This window comes from Marmota monax, unplaced genomic scaffold (assembly GCF_021218885.2).
Source record: "Marmota monax isolate L192 unplaced genomic scaffold, Marmota_monax_Labrador192_F-V1.1 WCK01_AAM20220418_F8-fsc00008, whole genome shotgun sequence".
Lineage (NCBI taxonomy): Eukaryota > Metazoa > Chordata > Mammalia > Rodentia > Sciuridae > Marmota > Marmota monax.
This window is the reverse complement of record NW_026694432.1, coordinates 29,060,390-29,078,211: the sequence shown is the minus strand read 5'-3', so window position 1 is coordinate 29,078,211 and position 17,822 is coordinate 29,060,390. Positions and strand designations below refer to the sequence as shown.

Below are 17,822 nucleotides of genomic sequence, written 5' to 3'. Positions count from 1 at the left end.
GGCTACTGCACCATGTCTCACGGGGCCAGGGCAGAGTGGGCCACACCGTGGGGACAGCCCCGTGGCAATGTGACTTTTAAAATACCTGTGAGTCCTCTCTGGGAAACTTTCACTTTAACAAATCAGACACCCCCCACACTCCTGGGACAAAGGGCTCTGAAGCCAAGTCAGGTGGGAGCCCCGTGGGTGAGGCCCAACGTGCCCTGGTCCCCCACCTCCCAAAGACTCCCTGGGGCACCTATTCACTGATTCATTTTGTAAAAGGACAGACCCGTGTCTTTGCATGACAAATAAGGCCCTGTAAACAAACCCGACTTAGAGGTTTGCAGGGTAGAAGTTATTAAAACATCAAAGTTATGGCTGTAAAGTGTCACTTTGCAGAAAATTTGAGGGTGTCCGTCTAGGGTGGCAGCAGGGTGTGGAGATTTCAGGCCAAAGCCACACTCACATGGCATCCTAAGGCCCAGTTCCCAGGAGCAGGGCCAGTATGCAGCCCTCTGCCCGGTGGCCATGCCCGCTGTCCCCCCACAGCCACAGAGGACCCCCCCCCAGCCCCGTGAGCACTCATCTTTAGGCAACAGCAGCAGCAGCTGAGCCCTTGCCCACTCTTCCTGGGTGCAGTGGGACTTCCGCTCAGCAGCAGGTGCCCCGGGGAGCCTTGCCACACTGCCAGGCGGAGTTGGAGCCCAGGAAGTGCCCTGCTGGCCTGACACCTCCCTGAATTTCAGGGTTGGGAAACCCCTGGTTGCTTTCTAGTGTGTCACCTGTAAGTGGCCGTTCCTTGCATGAGGAAAGGAGCCTGTGAAGTTGCACGCCACACCCCCAGAATCCTCCAGGCTACAAGGACGTGCCTCATGCAATCCTTAGGGACCCATCCAGGGACCCTTGCAGCCCACCAGTGGGTTCCAGGCCACGCCCACGCTGTTCCTCCCAGCTCTGACCCTGCATGCGATTTCCAGCAGATTCTGTAACCCGTAAGCCTTGGTGTCCTCGGCTGTCAAATGGGTCAGTAGCCCCCACCTCACAGAGACTCAAATGTGAAGGCTCCATGAGTTTCAGAGACCAGAAGGGCCACCCTGTGACCTGTGGTCCTGTGGCTTGTGACATGTTTTAACGGGATGTTTTTGGGGAAAAGTGTGGAAGCAGCTTGATGTACCTTGAACCTGAAGTGACTCAATGAAGACTTGTCCCTGGGGGAATCGGGGCCTTGGGTTGTGTGAGCCTCAGGCCCCTCCCACTGCCGTGCCAGGGCTGCGAGCCCCTGTCCCTGGTCCCAGCTCAGCTCTGGGGTTGCTGTGGAACAGGGAGTTTGAGACCTGTGACCTGAAGGCATCAGCCCGACATCTCTGTCCCTCTAGAATCCAGGTAGAAGCAGGCTCCCTGCTGTGGTTACCTAGGGACCTTTGGACCGAGGGAGGCAGCCGGGTGCCAGGGCCTGAAGCAGAACCCCCCCCCCCAGCCCCTGGGAGTGGAGTCCTTATGAGGAGATGTGCCCAAGGCCAAGGCCAGACCAGGCAGGCAGTCCTGAGGCCTGCCCCACTCCCCTCCCAACAACACAGAGGAACAGACCAAGGCACAGAGAGGTGACTCCTTGTCCAAGGTCACACAGCCAGGAAGAGGCAACACCAGGCTCATCCCCGCTGTCTGGAGACGGCGTTCATGTCCTTGGTGTCCACAACAGTCTCTGACCAACCATGGTCCCAAGTTCCCCTGAGGGTCAGCACGTCCACAGAGAGCTCCAGAAAGTCTCTCCAGCAGGATGGGACACAAGCCTTAAGCAGGCAACTCTTTGGGGCTCAGTTTCTTCCTCAACCCCAAAGAGGAAGAGAGTGGAGTAGTTAGGAAGTTTGCAAACTATGTTCCGTGGAACCCTGAGGGGTCCCTCACTGTGGCCACGGCTGCTGCAGACCACCTCCAGCCGGAAGCCCCCTGCTTCTCAGTTACACACTGGACTTCTGTGGAGGAATCCAGTTGAAGGGTCTCATGATAGACCCTTCAAAAAGGAGAAAAAGGGGGTTGGAGAACCACCGTAGACGGGTAGCTGTCAAACCTGCCCCTGCCTGGGGTTTGGGGACAGAGACTCCGGTCCCCCCACACCCGCTGACTCAGGAGGTCCCAGGCTGAGGCCTGGCGTCTGGAATAACAGACGTCCCTAGCAGGACTCAGTGACAGGGGGTGACATGGGGCAGAGGCCAAGGGGGCAGCACTGAGTCCCTGAGATGCAGTGTCAACCTGCCAAGGCCACCATAAGGAAGCCACCTTCTTGGGACAGCCCAGGGTCCTGCAGGGGGAGGAAATCCCAGGCCCCCACACACAGCTGCTGCAAGGGGCCTCTTCAGGCCTGCAGAGCAGAGAGCAAAGGGGGGTGCAATGCATCGCCACCTCAAGCTGGCCTCAGAAGACCACAGCACCTCCTGTCCCTGTCCCTAGAGGTCAGAGTCACAGAGAGGGTCCCCGACTTCCCTGGAGGTGCACAGCCGGGAGGTGGGGGCCAGGTGTCAAGGCTGGGTGAAGTCAGAGTTCTGTGTGTGACATCTGCCACCTCAGACTCCTGAAGTGTGGCCCATCTTCTGCTGAGCATCAGGTGGACCTGCCGGTCTTGGTCAGGAGCCTGTGGTACCCCGTGGACACTGGACGGTGAGCCCCAAATTGGAAGTAAGCCTGCCTGAACCATGTTTGGGGGGCACTCAGGCTTGGATCAGTCAGACCCCTGTTCTAGGCTCCTGAGGAGGCTGGTCTTCCCACCCCTGAAGCCCGGGAAGCGGATCTGGCCCCTCCTGGCCTCCAGCCCTCTGACACTCTTTGGAAGCTCTGAGCTGCCTAATTGCTTGCCCTGGGACAGATCAGAGATGGCAGTCACACCCAGGTTGGCCCCGTGCCTGCACAGGGACAGCTTCCTTCCTTGTTAGGAGGCTGATATCCCTGGGGTGGCGTGGAGCCCAAGGTCTGGGGCACATGGGCCAGGGAGAGGAGCAGGCAGCCCTGACAGCTGTCACCGTAGGGGCTAGAGCCACAGAGATGGGGAGGAGAGTGTAGGAAGCCAGGGGACACTGAGGGTTTGTCCCCAGGTGGAGGGTTGGAGATAATAGGCCGGATCAGGGACTGCAGCTGGGCTGTGCGAGTCCAGCCCAGGTCCCTGTCTCTTCCTGCAGGGAGTGCCCAGCCGGCTCTGGCAGCTGAGCAGAACTGATCAAAACCAGCCCGCTGCAGGGAGGGGCTGGGGTGTGAGGGTTCCACCCTGAGGCAGTGCCAAGGCCCGTGTGACCCCCAGCCGTCACTCCGTCCCCTGAGCCTCCGTTTCCCCCTCTTTAAAATTAAGGTAAACCCTTCGCTGTTGCAGAGATGAAATCCCAAACGGAGAGAGGTGTCAAGGACATGCAGCCACTTGCCCAGGGCTGCGGGAGACCCGAGAGAGGAGGCCTGGGCTGGTGGGCAAAGCCAGGCTCCACACACTGACGGGCTCTCCTGAGCGCCACTTCCCTCCTCTGTCACTTGGGTCTTCTGGGGCCTTGAGTCAGCCTCGCAGGGAGGACACAGGGAGCTCAGGTCTGCAGCTGTCGATCACCAGGCCAGGGTAGCGGTGAGGTTCAGGAGGCCTGGCGGAGAGGCTCAGGAGGCCTGGCGGTGAGGCTCAGGAGGCCTGGTGGTGAGGCTCAGGGGGCCTGGTGGTGAGGCCCAAGAGGCCTGGTGGTGAGGCTCAGGAGGCCTGGCAGAGAGGCTCAGGGGGCCTGGTGGTGAGGCTCAGGAGGCCTGGCAGTGTGCACTGGGATTACCTTGAACCTGTGCAGTGCCAGGCGAGCTCTGACAGGCCCCAGGACAGAGTGCACAGTGAAGGACTGTGCCCCACCAGCTCTCCCCTGTGCCACACGCTAGGCGCTGAGGTGCCTCCTTTCAGCTGTGCTTCAAACGCAGCGGCAGACAGGCGGGTCAGTGACAGGCGGGTCAGTGGAGGGGCCCGTGGGGACCCTGGGAAAGAAGGGCGCCCCTGCCCAGTCCCAGCAAGCAGGCCCAGGCTAGGGGGGCAGCCTGGCGTGTCCAGAGCTCCTGGTCTTTCAAGAAGCCAAAATTGCAATGGGCTGTATCCGATTCTTCCATATTGACAACTGATGTGCGCTGGGGGAGGGAAACCCCACGGCAGGGTTGTCAGGACTCCCGGCTCCGCCGCCCCATCTGGATTGTCCCCGAGGGTTGCTGTGTGCTGTCGGCCCAGCTCCCCTCTGCTCACCCACAGGCGCTCACCTGGGCCAAGCACCTCTTTCCAGTCCCTCGCCTTCGGCTCCCGGGTGCTGGACAGCAAGGGGCCTGCCCTTGTCTCTGAGCCCAGATTGGAGGCATCCGACGTGCCGGCCATCACGGGGCCACCGAAGGTCAGCGTCCACATGACAGAGCAGGAGCAGGGCTTAAAAATGAGACTCAGCTGTTGGCTCTGAAAGTGCTGACGGGGTTCCCCTGCCGCCTCCCAAGGGCAGGAAGATCTGACCTTCGGGGGCTGCTGGGCAGAGCTGGTCTGAGCACTGAGGGCAGGGCAGGGCAGGGCACCATGTGGCACTGAGAAGGACGGCCACCTCCCACGCTCACTGGCCCCTGGTGAGTGGAGGCCAGGAAGCTGCAGCACAGCTCAGTGCACAGGACAGTGTCCCCGCAGCAGAGAACGACCCAGCCCCACGTGTCAGAGTGCGGCGGCAGAGACAGCTTGCCACAGGCAGAGGGGACAGGAGAGGTGGCGTGGCAGGCTGCCCAGGGGTGCAGGAGGCACAGCCGGGAGAAGATGGACCCGCTCCCTGCCCTGCCCCCCTGCTCCCTTCCTTTAACCCACCCCAGGCAGCAGGTGCCCGGGCCACTCATGCAGCTGCCCATCTCCGCCCGACCCAGGGACAGCCACAGAAACCGGCAAATAAACGCTACAGACTCGTGCACTTTGTAAAACACTGGCTCAGGGTCTTGCTAGGTACTAGAGATGGCGCGGGCAGGGTGAAAACAGGCCCAGCTGCTGCCCCTGTGGGCTGGACAGCGAGTGGGAGAGACAGATGTTCAAGTAAGGATCCGACTGGAATCCACCGCGGCTGGGAGAGGCGCTGTGCAGAGCGGTTCTTGAATGAATGAGCTGGTGGGAGCATGAGTGTGTGTGCGCGTGTGTGTGCGTGTGCGTGTGTGCGTGTGCGTGTGTGCGTGTGTGTGCGTGTGCGTGTGTGCGTGTGCGTGTGTGCGTGTGTGTGTGTGTTGGGGGCAGGGCCACCTACTCTAGTGACCAGGAGAGGACTCCCTGGAGCAAAGCCCAAAGGACTGTGAGCAGCAGCCTCCATTCAGGCCGAGAAGTGGGGTGGGTTGGAGCCAGGTGTCGGGACACCGGGAAACGCAGGACCCCAGGGTGCCAGGCCACGGGGAGAGACCCGGGAAGGCAAGGTGGGCAGAGCTGGGCACACAGGGCCTGAGGAGGAGCCGGGACGTCACCAGGGTTGAGCAGAGGAGGTCCCCAGGCCGGGGCGCTTGGCTTGGTGTCTTAATGACCTTGGGCCCGAGGAGGACGGAATGGAAGGGCGGGTGAGGCAGGGTCAGAGGTGGCGTTGACTCCAGGCGAGAGTCCAGGGACAGGAGGAGACTCCCAAGGGAGGGGATTCAGCCAGGAGCCTTGGACCCCTCGCCCGGCCTCACCACCCCCGCCTCAGCGGCAGCAGGGCCAGGTGCTTGGCCACCACTGGAGGTCTAGCCCAGGGGCAGTGGCCCATCAGACGGGGACTGGACACATCTGCCACCTCCCTCCAGGGAAGCCTGTTTCTCTTCCACCCCAACCCAGGCACACAAATGTCACTTGGGACTGATGCTTCCCTGCCAAGCTCCAGGGGGCTCCACTTCTAGTCCCAAATTTTAACCCCAGAGAAGTAGGAGCCAAGTCAGTGGAGCTGAGGGCACCAGAAGGAGCCGTGGGAGCCCTGGGCATGGGTCACAGCTGCCATCTGGGGAAAGGCTCAAAGATTTATATATATATAAACATAATGTTTGGCACCGGGGCTTGAACCTAGGGGTGCCTCAACCAGTGGGCACATCCCCAGCCCTATATATATATATATATATATATATATATAGAGAGAGAGAGAGAGAGAGAGAGGGGGGGGGGTCTCCCTAGGTTGCTTAGGGCCTCCCGAAGGAAGGAAGGAAGGAAACCCTTGGTGCTAGACCACGCCTTGTTGTCCCTGTGGGCTGGACAGCGAGTGGGAGAGACAGGTGTTTAAGTTAGGATCCACAGGTGTGGCCAGTGGTGCTCAGAGGTCACAGGCATGGGGACAAGGGTGCAGCATGCCACCTCCCAGGGCTGGGCCACCAGGAGTGGGGCTGACCCCCGCTCTCCGGGCAGGTGGGAGTCAGGCAGGTGAAGGAGCCAGCAGGTTCCCTCACCTCTAAGCTCCCCTGCGGGTGACGTCCTGGTCCTAAGACCACTCAGGGAAGCCGACTGTGCTCGTCCTCTAAGGGCAGGTCCTGCCCACGACAGATGGGCCAAACACCCTCGGGAGCACCCTCCAGTCCTAGGATCTGCACCCGCCCCGTGGGGCCCCCGCGAACTTCCCATGACCCTGATAAAGTGGAGTGGGGGATGCTCCAGGCTCAGAGTAGCCCCTTGCTCCCTGTGACTGGATCCCGGGGCCAGGCCTGTGGGCCAAGGCTGACCTCATTCAGATGCAGATGTCAAGCTGTGGGGGGTGAGGAGGCACTGTCCTGGGGCAAAGGTGGAGGAAAGGGGTGAAGCAGAGGTTTCTCAAAGCCTCTGCCAGGTACCTGGGTCTGGCGCTTGAGCATCACGCTGCGTCCGCTCTGTCAGCCCAGGGCTCACCGCCACCAGAGCCGCCATCCTGCTGCCGTGCCCTTCACGCCAGCTGACCTTCACTCCAGCTGACCTGTCAGAGGCCCCAGCAGCTTAGTGAGAGTGGCCTGGGTGTCCCTGATTGTGGAATTAGTGCTCAGGTGCTTGGGTGTTTGGGAGATTGTCCTAAAAGACAGGCAGACGAGGAGAACCCCAAGACACAGGTGGGCACCCATGTCTACATCAACTCTGTCCCTATTCTAGGCCTTTGGATCATGTAAAGTCTGTCTCTGTCTCTCTGTCTCTCTGTCTCTCGTCAGTCTGTCTGTCTGTTTGAATCTCACTCTGACCCACGAGAAGGGTTCTAGCTCTGAAGCTCAGCAGGCAGAGCCAACAGCAATTTCCCAGGCTCAGAGAGCAAGTCCCCACTCCTACTCACCATCCCATCTCTTGCCAGGTAAGCAATCCTGGCCAGCATCCCCACGACAAAGCACTGAGTGTCACCATGTACCAGTTTGGGTAATAAAAACATAAACAGGCCTGTCTTCTGACCTAAGGGACTCACACTGGGGCAGGGTACCTTCCCATGGCAGCAGAGCAGCAGAATGTGCAGAGTGTGTATGTGTGGCGGAGGTGGGGGGGGGAGCAGGGGGCAGTGCCTGCGGCAAGAGGATGGCCACTTGGGGCATGGTGAGGAAGGCACACACCAAACTTTTTGGAACTATAAAATATAGTTGATAACATTTAGAAAATAAATAAATAAGTTCTTGGATGAATGAGTTAAAACAGTGGACTAAATAGCTGAAGAGAGAATTTATAAAATGGAAAACAGACCTAAGGAAATTGCATACCAAGAATGTGATGTAGAGAGATGAAGGAGAAATTTAAGCTGTCCAGTCAAATACAAAAGCCACTAGCCACATGTTGCTGTCTACATTTTTATTTAAATTAATTAAAATTTTTTTAAAAAGTAAAAATCAGTTCCTCTGTTGCACAGTCACATCACTGATACTCATAGCCATGCGTGACTAGCAGCTATCAGGTGAGACAGGGAAGATCAAGTCACATTTCCATCATCACAGAAAGCTCTGCTGGGAAACACTAGGCTAAAAGTAGCAAAGACAGAATTTTAAAATCCATCTAATGTTTAATTGGTTTCCCAAAGGGGAGCACAGAAAAAAAAATGGAGAAGAGGTAATATTTTAAGAGACAATGGTTGAGCCGGGCACAGTGTGCACACCTGTAATCTGAGCAACTTGGGAGGCTGAGGCAGGAAGATCGTGAGTTCAAAACCAGCCTCAGGAACTTAGTGAGGCCCTGTCTCAAAATAAAACATAAAAAGGGCTGGTGATGTGGCTTAGTGGCTAAGTGTCCCTGGGTTCAATCCCTGGTACCAAAAAAAAAAAGAAAAGAGAGATAGAGAGAGAATATCCCATAGATGCAGGCAGAATTGATAAAAAGGAATTCACATCTAGCCTCACTGTCAGGACACTGGAGCACCAAAGACAAAGAGAAAATCTTAAGGGTAGCCAACTGAGAGTATAACAGTGAGATGGGCTTCTGATTAGCAAGAGGAAGACAGGGGACTGTGGAGCAGCACCATCCAAGTGCTACAAGACAGTAACTGTCAACTCCAAATGGAGTCCCCAGCAAAACTCTTGAAGAAAAGGACAAAATAGAGACTGTTTTCAAACAGATGAAACTTGTAAGACTTTAGCAGTTAAGTACTTTTCATCAAAGAAGACTTTTAAAAATGATCTTCAGAAATAAGAAAAATGAGTTCAGAAGGAACAATCAGTTATGATCAGAGAAACCCGTAAACGTGGGTGAATTGTTTTAAGCAATGATTATCATAAAATAATCATGATGACAATATCCAAATTATGGAATTTTCTTAAAAGAACAGAATTAAAATACTGGACACAGTAGCATGAGGGTCAGCAGGAGGATGGGAATCACTCCTTTAAATAATTCTGACAGTTTAGGACAGGGCATTAAGATGATGATCAGCCCTAGGTTTTGGTAAGTTAAATACGCATAGTAATTTTTAGGGGTGAGCATGAAGTCAGTGGTTCTAGAATTCAAGCCTGCCAGTCATCTGGAGGGCTGGTTAGACCGCTGGACGCCCTCCCCCACCACCCCCCCTTAGAACCTTGGCATGCAGGCCTAGAACTTTCTTCCCTACCAAGTTCCCAAGATTTGTTGCTACTGCTGGTCCAGGGACCACACTTTGAGAACCACTGCACTAAAAGCAGAAATAGTTTAACTCCATTCAATGGAGCAGGGGAAACAGAATGAGGAAAAGAACAGCTGAGAACCATCTTCAGTTCAGACCAGCCTGTCCGGGAGACCCAGTGCAGTCACAGGTGTCATTTTAGATCTTCTGGTAGCCACATTAAAAAAGTAAGAAGAAACAGGCGCAATGAATCTTTTTTGTTGTTGTTGTTCTACTTAGTTGTACCTGACAGCAGAATGCATTTCCACTCGTCGTACACAAATGGAGCACAACTTTTCAATGCTCTGTTCGTATGTGGTGTAGAGACGCACCATTTGTGCAATCGTACGTGTGCCTAGGGTAATGACATCCATCTCATTCCACCATCTTTCCTACCCCATAACCCCTCCCTGCAAGGAATCTTAATAATGTATTTCACTTACAGCAATATCTCCCAAAGGCCGTTTCAATAAGTGATTGATGTAGAAATTATGAATGAGATACTTTATAATCTTCCCCACCCCCCGTGTGTTCAAAATCCAGGGTGTATTTGTACTTACACGAGGGCTCTGAGGACACAGCTCTAGCCCATAAGTGACAGAGAGATCACTTGCCCAGGATCCTCCGGCTGATAAGCCACAGACCTGAAGCCAGCAGGGCCTCTCCTCCCCCAGTGCCCACCTCTGAACCTCTAGGCTGGGGCTTTCTGTAGGGGCTTTTTGGTTGGGTTGGGTTTTTGCCATAGGTCAGTAGTCATTATTTCAGGTTTTGCAGGCCACACCCCTCTGCCACAACCACTCAGCGCGGCCACCACTATGGCATGAAACCTGCCTTAGGCAAAACTCTAAGTAGAAACCATGCAAAGGACTGGATTTAGGCTCGGGGTTGGAGTTCAGCTGTACTTGGGTCACTAATATTTTGTGGCACATGCGCAGAACCCCTCGTCCCCAAGTCCCCACAGTCCTCCCGGTGTTTGGAAGGATCCAGAGCGGCCACCGCTCGGTGACACTTCCTCCGACTCTGCCAGGGGCTCCGCCAGCCTCTGACTCCCCAGCCCCGCCCCCAGCAGCCGGCCGTGAACATGAGCTATTCCCACTCTGGGGACCGAGGGTCGGGGAATGACGGAATCCCAGGCACAGAAGCTGGCACCCTGATGCCTGCATTTGGGAAATCGTCCTTAAGTAAGGGTTTATGACCCCAAAGACACTGTCCCCCAGTCCTCTGTTTCCCCGCTCCTGGGCTGGGCGGGGGTGCTGAGGGCCGTCTATGGAGAAGGCCAAAAGTGGGGGCTGCAGGAGGTCAGCCCGGCCCCAGTGCTCCTGGCCCTGGACTCCATGAGCGAGGGCCCAGTGAGGCCAGCTTGTTCCTAAGAGGCCGCCGCCCAGGCCGGGCGCAGAGCCACCCACACAGTCAGCACACACTGCCCTTTTCTGTCACCCCCACCCCTCCTCCCTCACCTCCCTTCACCACTCATCACCGGGTCTCCCCCAGCCTGCTTCCCCCTCCCCCTCTCTTTCCCTCCTCATCCCCCCACAGCCTGGCACTGGACCCCCACACACCACCTGGCTGGAGTGTAGCTGGGCAGAGGAGGACCAGGGTCCCCGCTAGGCTCCTGAGCAGAACTTGAGACGCACTTTATCCCAGAAATGCATGGGGCCACTGCAGATGCTGGGTGTGTCCCCAATGTGCCCAAGCCCCAGGGAGGGGCCCCTGATTACCAGAGCCGCCATCTTGACCTAGGGCTCCTGTGGCTTCATATTCAGAGTTCAAAACATGCTGTCAACCCCGGAGGCAGATATTGTCATTATACCCATTTTATAGATGAAGAAACTGAGGCTTTGTGAAGTTTTCCCAAAGCTCAGTTCTCTTCAGCCCCAAAGCCTGGTCCAAATGAAAACGACGAAGACCACGTCTTGCGACTCTGAGTGACCAGGTTCAGCCACCCTGCGTGTATCATTTCCCCAGAAGCCTGTAACAGATGTGGAAGGCCCCGCCTGGGTTCCCAAGGTCCAACCCTGTGGAACTTGGAGTCCTGGCCCTATTGGAAGGACTTCCCTGCAAGCCACGCCAGCACCAGCAAGAGGGGCCCTGGGCCTGGCAGCCCGTCAGAGCCCTGGGCCCAGGGGCGGCGGCTGTTGAGGCCACATCACGGGCACACACATACGGCAACAAGACTGCCCAGGGCTCTGTGCCCCTCTCCATCTCCCAGGCTGGAAAGAGGCCTCCAACCACCCAGGAAGGGAATCCAATAAGGCCGGCCGTGGCCTCTCAGCCCCTGTGGTGCCCCAGCAGCCCGGGGTGGAGGAGGGAGGCAGAGAGCAGCACTGGGCTGTTCACGGTGGGGAGACTGAGGCACGAGGCCCTGGGAGGAAGCAGCCCGGGGAGATGGGCTCCCAGGTGCGCGTGAGGTCACGTGTGGGCACAGTGGCTTTAAGAGTCCCTCGAGGAGTATGAATCAGGGAGGGAAGGCGCTGGGGAAGGGCCGTAAAACCTGGGAGAGGCTTCTAGACTGTGGGCTTTTCTGGATTTCAAACAACACAGCTTGATCATCCCTATTCCCCAAATCCAAACTATTCCCAGATCCGACCTGTGTTGAGTGCCCAGGTCATGCCACAGATGGAAAATTCCACCCGGTGAAACTTTGTTCCATGCACAGAGTTATGCAAAACATTGTATGAAATCACCTGAGTCCCTGTGTATAGGGTGCACGTGGAACAGGACTGAGGGTCACCTTTAGACCTGTGTCCAGCCCCAGGGCCTCTCATTATGTACGTGCAAGATTCCAAAGTCAAAATCCCAAACACACAGATGAGGGATACTCAGCCCATCCCCGATTGTTGCAAAAAAAAAACTTGGAGAACAGAAAATTAGGCGTGTGCTCACAGACCCTCCCAACACGTGTGTGAACTCACACACGCTCGTACTCGGGCACAATTACCCATCCTGCCTCCAGAGACCGACTCCACATGGTCCACCGGGAACTAGGGACACATGTATACATACAGGAGCATAATTATGGTGCCTGCAAGTTTTTCCCTTTTCACTTGGAAACAGAAGATGAGCGTTTTCCCACGTCAAAAACATCCTTCCATTACGGACTTTTAAATTAACTGCACTGATTGCGTGAGTTCCAACACGAACGCGCATCATTCATTCAAACGGACCTTCATCAACAACCAAGTCACTGCTTCCTGGCTTTTAATCTTTCCATATTTTTTCATAGTCAGACTATGCACGTTTATTATGGAACTTTGATAATAACAAAGGAATCGTGGGCAGAAAAAGCCTGTTCTCCCCAGCACCCGGTAGCTTGCCCTGAACACGGGTGTGCCTTAGGGACTCACAGTTTCAACTGTGCCCGGTTTGTTCTGATGAATAAGCATTTTTACATCATTATAATGATTTATGATACAGCATGTTGGGCAGGGGTATTTCTAATCAGGGTTGTGTTTTTAATGTTTGTTATTTCTCCAGGTGTCGAATCTGTCCCACCCCTTTTTTAAGCCTATTTTAGAGAGATTTCTTGATGGATTGGGTCCATCTGACCTCCTGCATCTTATGTATTTACCAGGTGTGGTCCCAGCAGATAGATTGCAGGGCCGGGCTGGGATGTTGATGGAGGGACTTATTTCTTTTCCTCTCCGTGAGCGTCCGTGAGCGCCACTCCAGACACTGGCGTGAGCATGTTCAGGGGTGGAGCCCGGTCACATTTCTTCCCAGAAAGTAAATCACCCCATTGCCCAAAGATAACGGCCGCCATGTTGTTTACAATAGAGAAAAATTGGAAACTGCCCATCCATAGGAAGCAGGTACAATCAATGACAGGGGACCCTTCCAGTGAGTCCCCGGCCTTCCCAAGGTGCTGCAGGTGTCTGTTGAGAGGGAAGGCTGTTCTGACCCGTGGTGTGAGTGACAGCATCAGTGCTATCGTGTGTGTCTGCGTGGGGGGAGGGACGTCTGTGTCTCCCAAAGAATGTGGAGCTCAGCGGTCACAGCTGCTGCCTCTGGGTGGCAGGGAGGTCCCCACTCCTTTCTGAAACCAGTTCATCATTTTTCTCGTTTTCTTTGGAGGGGGCCGAGATGACTTTTCTCATGGGGGAGAGATGGCAGGCACAAACCGACCAAAGCCATTTTGATGTTGAAGACCAGAGAGGCGTGGGGAAGAGAGGCCTGCCCAGCCGGTCCCTGCGGCCCTGTCCCCAGCGTGGCCGCGTGTGCTTGTGTGTTGCAGACTCCGACAGCCAGTGCAGCCCCACTCGGCAGAGCCTCAGCCTGTCGGAGGGCGAGGAGCAGGTGGACCGGCTGCAGCAGGTGGAGCTGGTCAGGAGCACGCCCATGTCCCACTGGAAGGCGGGCGCCGTCCAGGCCTGGCTGGAGGTGGTCATGGCCATGCCCATGTACGTCAAGGCCTGCGCAGAGAACGTCAAGAGCGGGAAGGTAGGCGGCTCTGGCCCACCGTGGCCCGGCCCACGCCCTCCCACCGCTTCCCCCTGTGCGGTCAGGAGCAGGGCCAGTCCAGGGGCGGCCACTGCATGCTGGGACGTCGGGGTCCCTGCGAGGTCAGTGTCTCCCTTGCAAAACACAGTCTTTGGGGACCTCAGCCACTTCACTTTTAAAATGGGGCCAATCTTCCTTGCCTGGTGGGAGGGAGGTGGGACTGGCTGGAGGGAGCCACCCAAGCCTGTGGTGGCGTCTCTCATGATGGGCAGCAGCCAGGGCAGGTTGCAGGGAGACTTTGGTGCCCGACTGCCAGGGGAGGCCGGCAGGGGGACAAGGGGCGGGGCCCTCGCCAACAGACCCCTGCGTGTGGCCCCAACCGGCAGCCAGCAGGGCCGGGGACACCCCGGGCGCTCAGGACAGTCCCTGCTCCCCGCCCTGCCCCTCCCCGGTGCTCAGTGCCCCCTCCCGGGAGCAGGTGCTGCTGAGCCTGAGTGACGAGGACCTGGAGCTGGGCCTGGGCGTGTGCAGCTCCCTGCACCGGCGCAAGCTCCGCCTGGCCATCGAGGACTACCGCGACGCGGAGGCGGGCAGGAGGTGAGTGGCGCTCGCGACGGGCGGGCCGTCCACTCGGCCTCAGCACACAGCCGCGGGGCATCGGGGCTCCGTGAGCTGCCCCAGGCGGGGTGTCGGGGTGTGACCGAGAGGCCCAGCCACACCCCGGTCACTGCGCGGAGATGGACATGCAAGGAAGGTGGTGCCCGCTCCCCAAGGGCCCAGGACACCCCACTGCGGCGCAGGGTCCCGGGCGCTCTCCGCCTCCCCTCCTGCAGCTCAGACCTCGGCTCTCACCACTGTGAAGTGAGGACAGCTCCGTCCTCCCGTTCCAGGGCCGGGGACAGGCACAGGGAGGTCACCCCCCAGAGGAGGAGGCGCTGGGGGGGGGGGCTGGCCGCCCCTCCCATCAGGTGTCTTCCCCGGAGCCCACCTGCCCTCCCTGCTCACCTGCCCGGCTTCCTGTTCCCTCTCTCCTGAGGGGCCCTTCGCTGACCCGGCAGCACCAGGGAGAAGGGAAGGACCCCCCGTGGGTCTCAGCCTGCGGAGGGGAGGACCGGGCTTTAAATGTGACACTTTCTGTTTTGCATAATTTTCTCCTTCACTGGGCCCCATCATTTTCGTGCAGTTAATCAGTCAAACCTGGTGGCGTGTGCTGTTATTTGCAGAAGCAGCTTCAGGATCAAAGGGAGAGGGGCTGGGGGTGGAGAATCCGGCCGGTCTGCAAACAGGAAAACCAGGTCCTATGTGTCCAGCAGCGGGGTCCTTGGCCTGCGGGATTCTGAGGTGGCGGGACACGCCGAGACCGGATCAGAATCTAGGGCGGCCACTCTCAGCAAGCATCCAGAAGGCCGGTGGCCCGTCCTACAGGCCAGGGCTGGGGCTGAGGCAAGGGGGCAGGGTGACCCGTAGGACCAGGGGTGCCCCCCACGGGGTTCCCCTCCTGAGCTCCTGAGGGTCCCAGGCCTTCCTCGCTCACCACCCGCCTCCCGCCCAGTTCCGTCTCTCCGGAGCCCTCCCGCCCCACCCACACCCCACAGAGTCCGTCAATGTGGCCTGTGTCCACTACCCAGGCAGGGTGGCCTGCTTCAGCCCTGGAGGACGCGGGGAGTCCGGCCGCCCAGGTTCCCCTGAAACACGGCCGCCTTAGCCGGAGCTGAGTCTCCAGTGGCCAGTGTTGGACAGCAGAGGTTGTTCCTCACGTTCTGGCTCTGCTGAGGCCTCTTCCTGGTGACGGACGAGGTGGCCTCACACAGCCAGGACCAGGAGACCGAGAGGCAGAGGAGGGCGGGGGAGGGAGAGAGCAACTGCTCACCTGGGCCTCACGTGACCCTGACCATCTCCCAAAGGCCTGGCCTCCAAATCCCAGCACACTGAAGGTCACAGAGGACAAACATCTGTCATCTATGAGTCCAAACAGTCCTGACCTGAGGATGTCCAGGAGCCCACAGTCTGACATGAACCAGAGCCGAGCAGACTGGCCCCGGGTCCGCCAGCCACAGCACAGGGCACCCCGGGCCTCCCTGAGACAGACCTTATTGTGGTTTCCCATCCCCGTGGAAATCGAGCCTGTCCCGAACTGGCCTTGTGACCTCACCTCCTCTGGGACTCAGGTTCCCCACCTGTAAAAGGAAATGGGTGAATTAGGACAGTGGTTTTTAAACCTTTGAGGATCTCGGCCCCTTGGAGAATCTATTAAGAGCCCTCGGGGCCTTCCCCAGAGGAAACGTATGCGACCTTAACTTAACTTTGCTTTCCAAAAAACCTCTTTTCACCCACAAAACTTTTAGGAGCTCGTGGACTGTGGGATTAGAACCCCAAATAAGGTCACCTCTGAGAACATTTCCACCTGGGACTTCCTGTGTGACTATGGGCGTGATATTACCCTCTCTGGGCCCAGTTTCCCAAAATAGTGACAATGAAACCCTTCGACCCCTTACCAATCCATCACCTGAAACTCTATGAATGCAGTTCTATTTACCCATCAGTCATCAGACGGACATTCATACCCCATTGTGAAGACAGAAACAGCCCTGCATTTTTTGCATTGAGTAAGGACCCAGACTGTGTCCCTCCTGTGCCTGGCCTTGGGTTCCAGGGTCTAATCTGGCCCTGGCTCAGGGAGGAGGTGGTGACAAATTCTATAAAGTGTCAGAATCACTTTCTGAGCTTTGCTGTTTGGTTGACTCGGGCTCTTACAATAGCTCCACCCAGCAGCTGGGAGAGTGTCACCAGCTGAGGCCCCGTGGGGACAACTTTATGAAAAGAGGACCATCTGAAGGGCGGGGGCGCATTAATTGTCAGTGTGGGGGTGGACGTTGCTGAGGATGAATGGGCCTCTCTGGAGCAGGTAGGGAGAGGCCCCTCCCCGCCGGCCACCCCAGCCCCCGCACCATCGAGCAGCTGGGCAAACCCTTGCTTCAGGAAGGAGAGGAGGCCACTCTGTTTCCATGGGTGACAACCTGGCCCAACGGCATCCAGTTTAGAGCCGCGAAGCCTGGGCCCTGGAAGGCCTCTCTGTGAGAGCCAGGCTGGCCCTGGAGGGTGGACGGTCTGCCCGGCCTCCTCTTCCCACAGGGCTCCAGAGCCCCACCTGGCAGCGGCCTCCGGGTGGACTGGAGCCCACACCCCATGCCCAGCCCTGCCCAGTCACACTGTGGGCTGCAACCAACACCAGCCGGCGTGAAGCCCAAGTTAGGCGGGACTCGGCCGGGTCCTGCCCTGCAGGAGCTGACGGCCTTGGGGGGTAGCAGACTGGGCCAGCAGAGGGCAGACGCGTGGCTGGGAACTTGGGTGGGGCGTGGTGGGGCCCGGAGAGGCCTCACCCAGCCATGAGTCCCGGGGGCCAGCAGGGTCAGCAGAAGTCGGCCAAGAGGGCAGGGGTGACACAGGCCCAGAGGAGCCCAGGGGCCCTGGGAGGCCAGGTCCTCAGGGAGGTGGAGGGAGGCCGCCTGCCCGAGTGGCCCCGATCCAGGCTCACTGCTCTGCAGAGACACGGCCCCTCGCGGGACTTCTCCCTGGGGGCGGGCAGCAGGGAAAGCTGGTGGCCAGACCCATGATGCGTGACGAGTGCCCTGGACGGCAGCAGAAACAGGACAGCAGGATTTGGGGGGTGACTTCAGACAGTGAGCGGGGGACAGAGCCCATCTCACAGGGCTGGAAGGAGCGAGCTGGGAGGTCAGCAAGTGCCGTGTGGGCAGTACCCGGAGGCCACTCAGAGGACCCTGGTCGTGTTGCCATGGGGACAGCCACCAGGGTGTTAGGCCTGGAGCCACACGTCCAGTTGATGCTGTCACAGGGCCAGCTGTGGCCACAGGGACAGGGAAAAGCAGGCGTGAGGCTGCGGCAAGACCCACAGCAGAGGCGCTGCCGTCCCAAGGCTGGGAAAGCCGCGAGGGGACGACGACCGCGGACCCGGGAAATCAGCGGGAAGTCGGGGGTGGGGGACAGGCAGGCGAGGAGGGGCTGCTGGCCTGGGGCCTCACCTGTGTGGTGCCTGTGACTGGGAGAGGAGCCCATGGATGCCATCGGAGTCCTGGGGAGGACCCACCCAGAGAGGAGAACACCCAGACTGGGTGCTCAGGAGACCCGCCCCAGGTCCTGGCGGGAAGAAGGCAGGACAGAGAGGGGCCACCTGCAGCTGGCAGGCAGCCTGACCCGCTTCCTGGGCAGGACACTGTGCCTCTGTAAGCCACCACCACTTTCCCTGGCACTCGGCCTCCCTCCGTGTCCCCTGGGCTCCCTGGCTCCTGCCTGGCAGCCCTGGTCCTTAACTGGTCCCTGCAGGTGGGACCCGCAGACCTCATTCCTTCTGCGAGG

At 58.1% G+C, this 17,822-nt stretch overlaps 1 protein-coding gene across 4 annotated transcripts in view; it reads left to right on the top strand.

The window, feature by feature from the left end:
• The window catches only part of Kazn (kazrin, periplakin interacting protein), a 954,456-nt gene that overhangs the window by 922,391 nt on the left and 14,243 nt on the right, over nucleotides 1-17,822 (top strand). For 3 of the 4 annotated variants that reach the window (XM_058571142.1, XM_046469030.2, XM_046469035.2), the window contains 2 exons: nucleotides 13,243-13,448; nucleotides 13,927-14,045. In XM_058571142.1, coding sequence (XP_058427125.1) covers nucleotides 13,243-13,448; nucleotides 13,927-14,045 — 325 coding nt within the window. Of the gene's footprint in view, nucleotides 1-13,242; nucleotides 13,449-13,926; nucleotides 14,046-17,822 lie in introns of those variants that run through there. The other variant, XR_009224390.1, reaches the window with a different exon arrangement.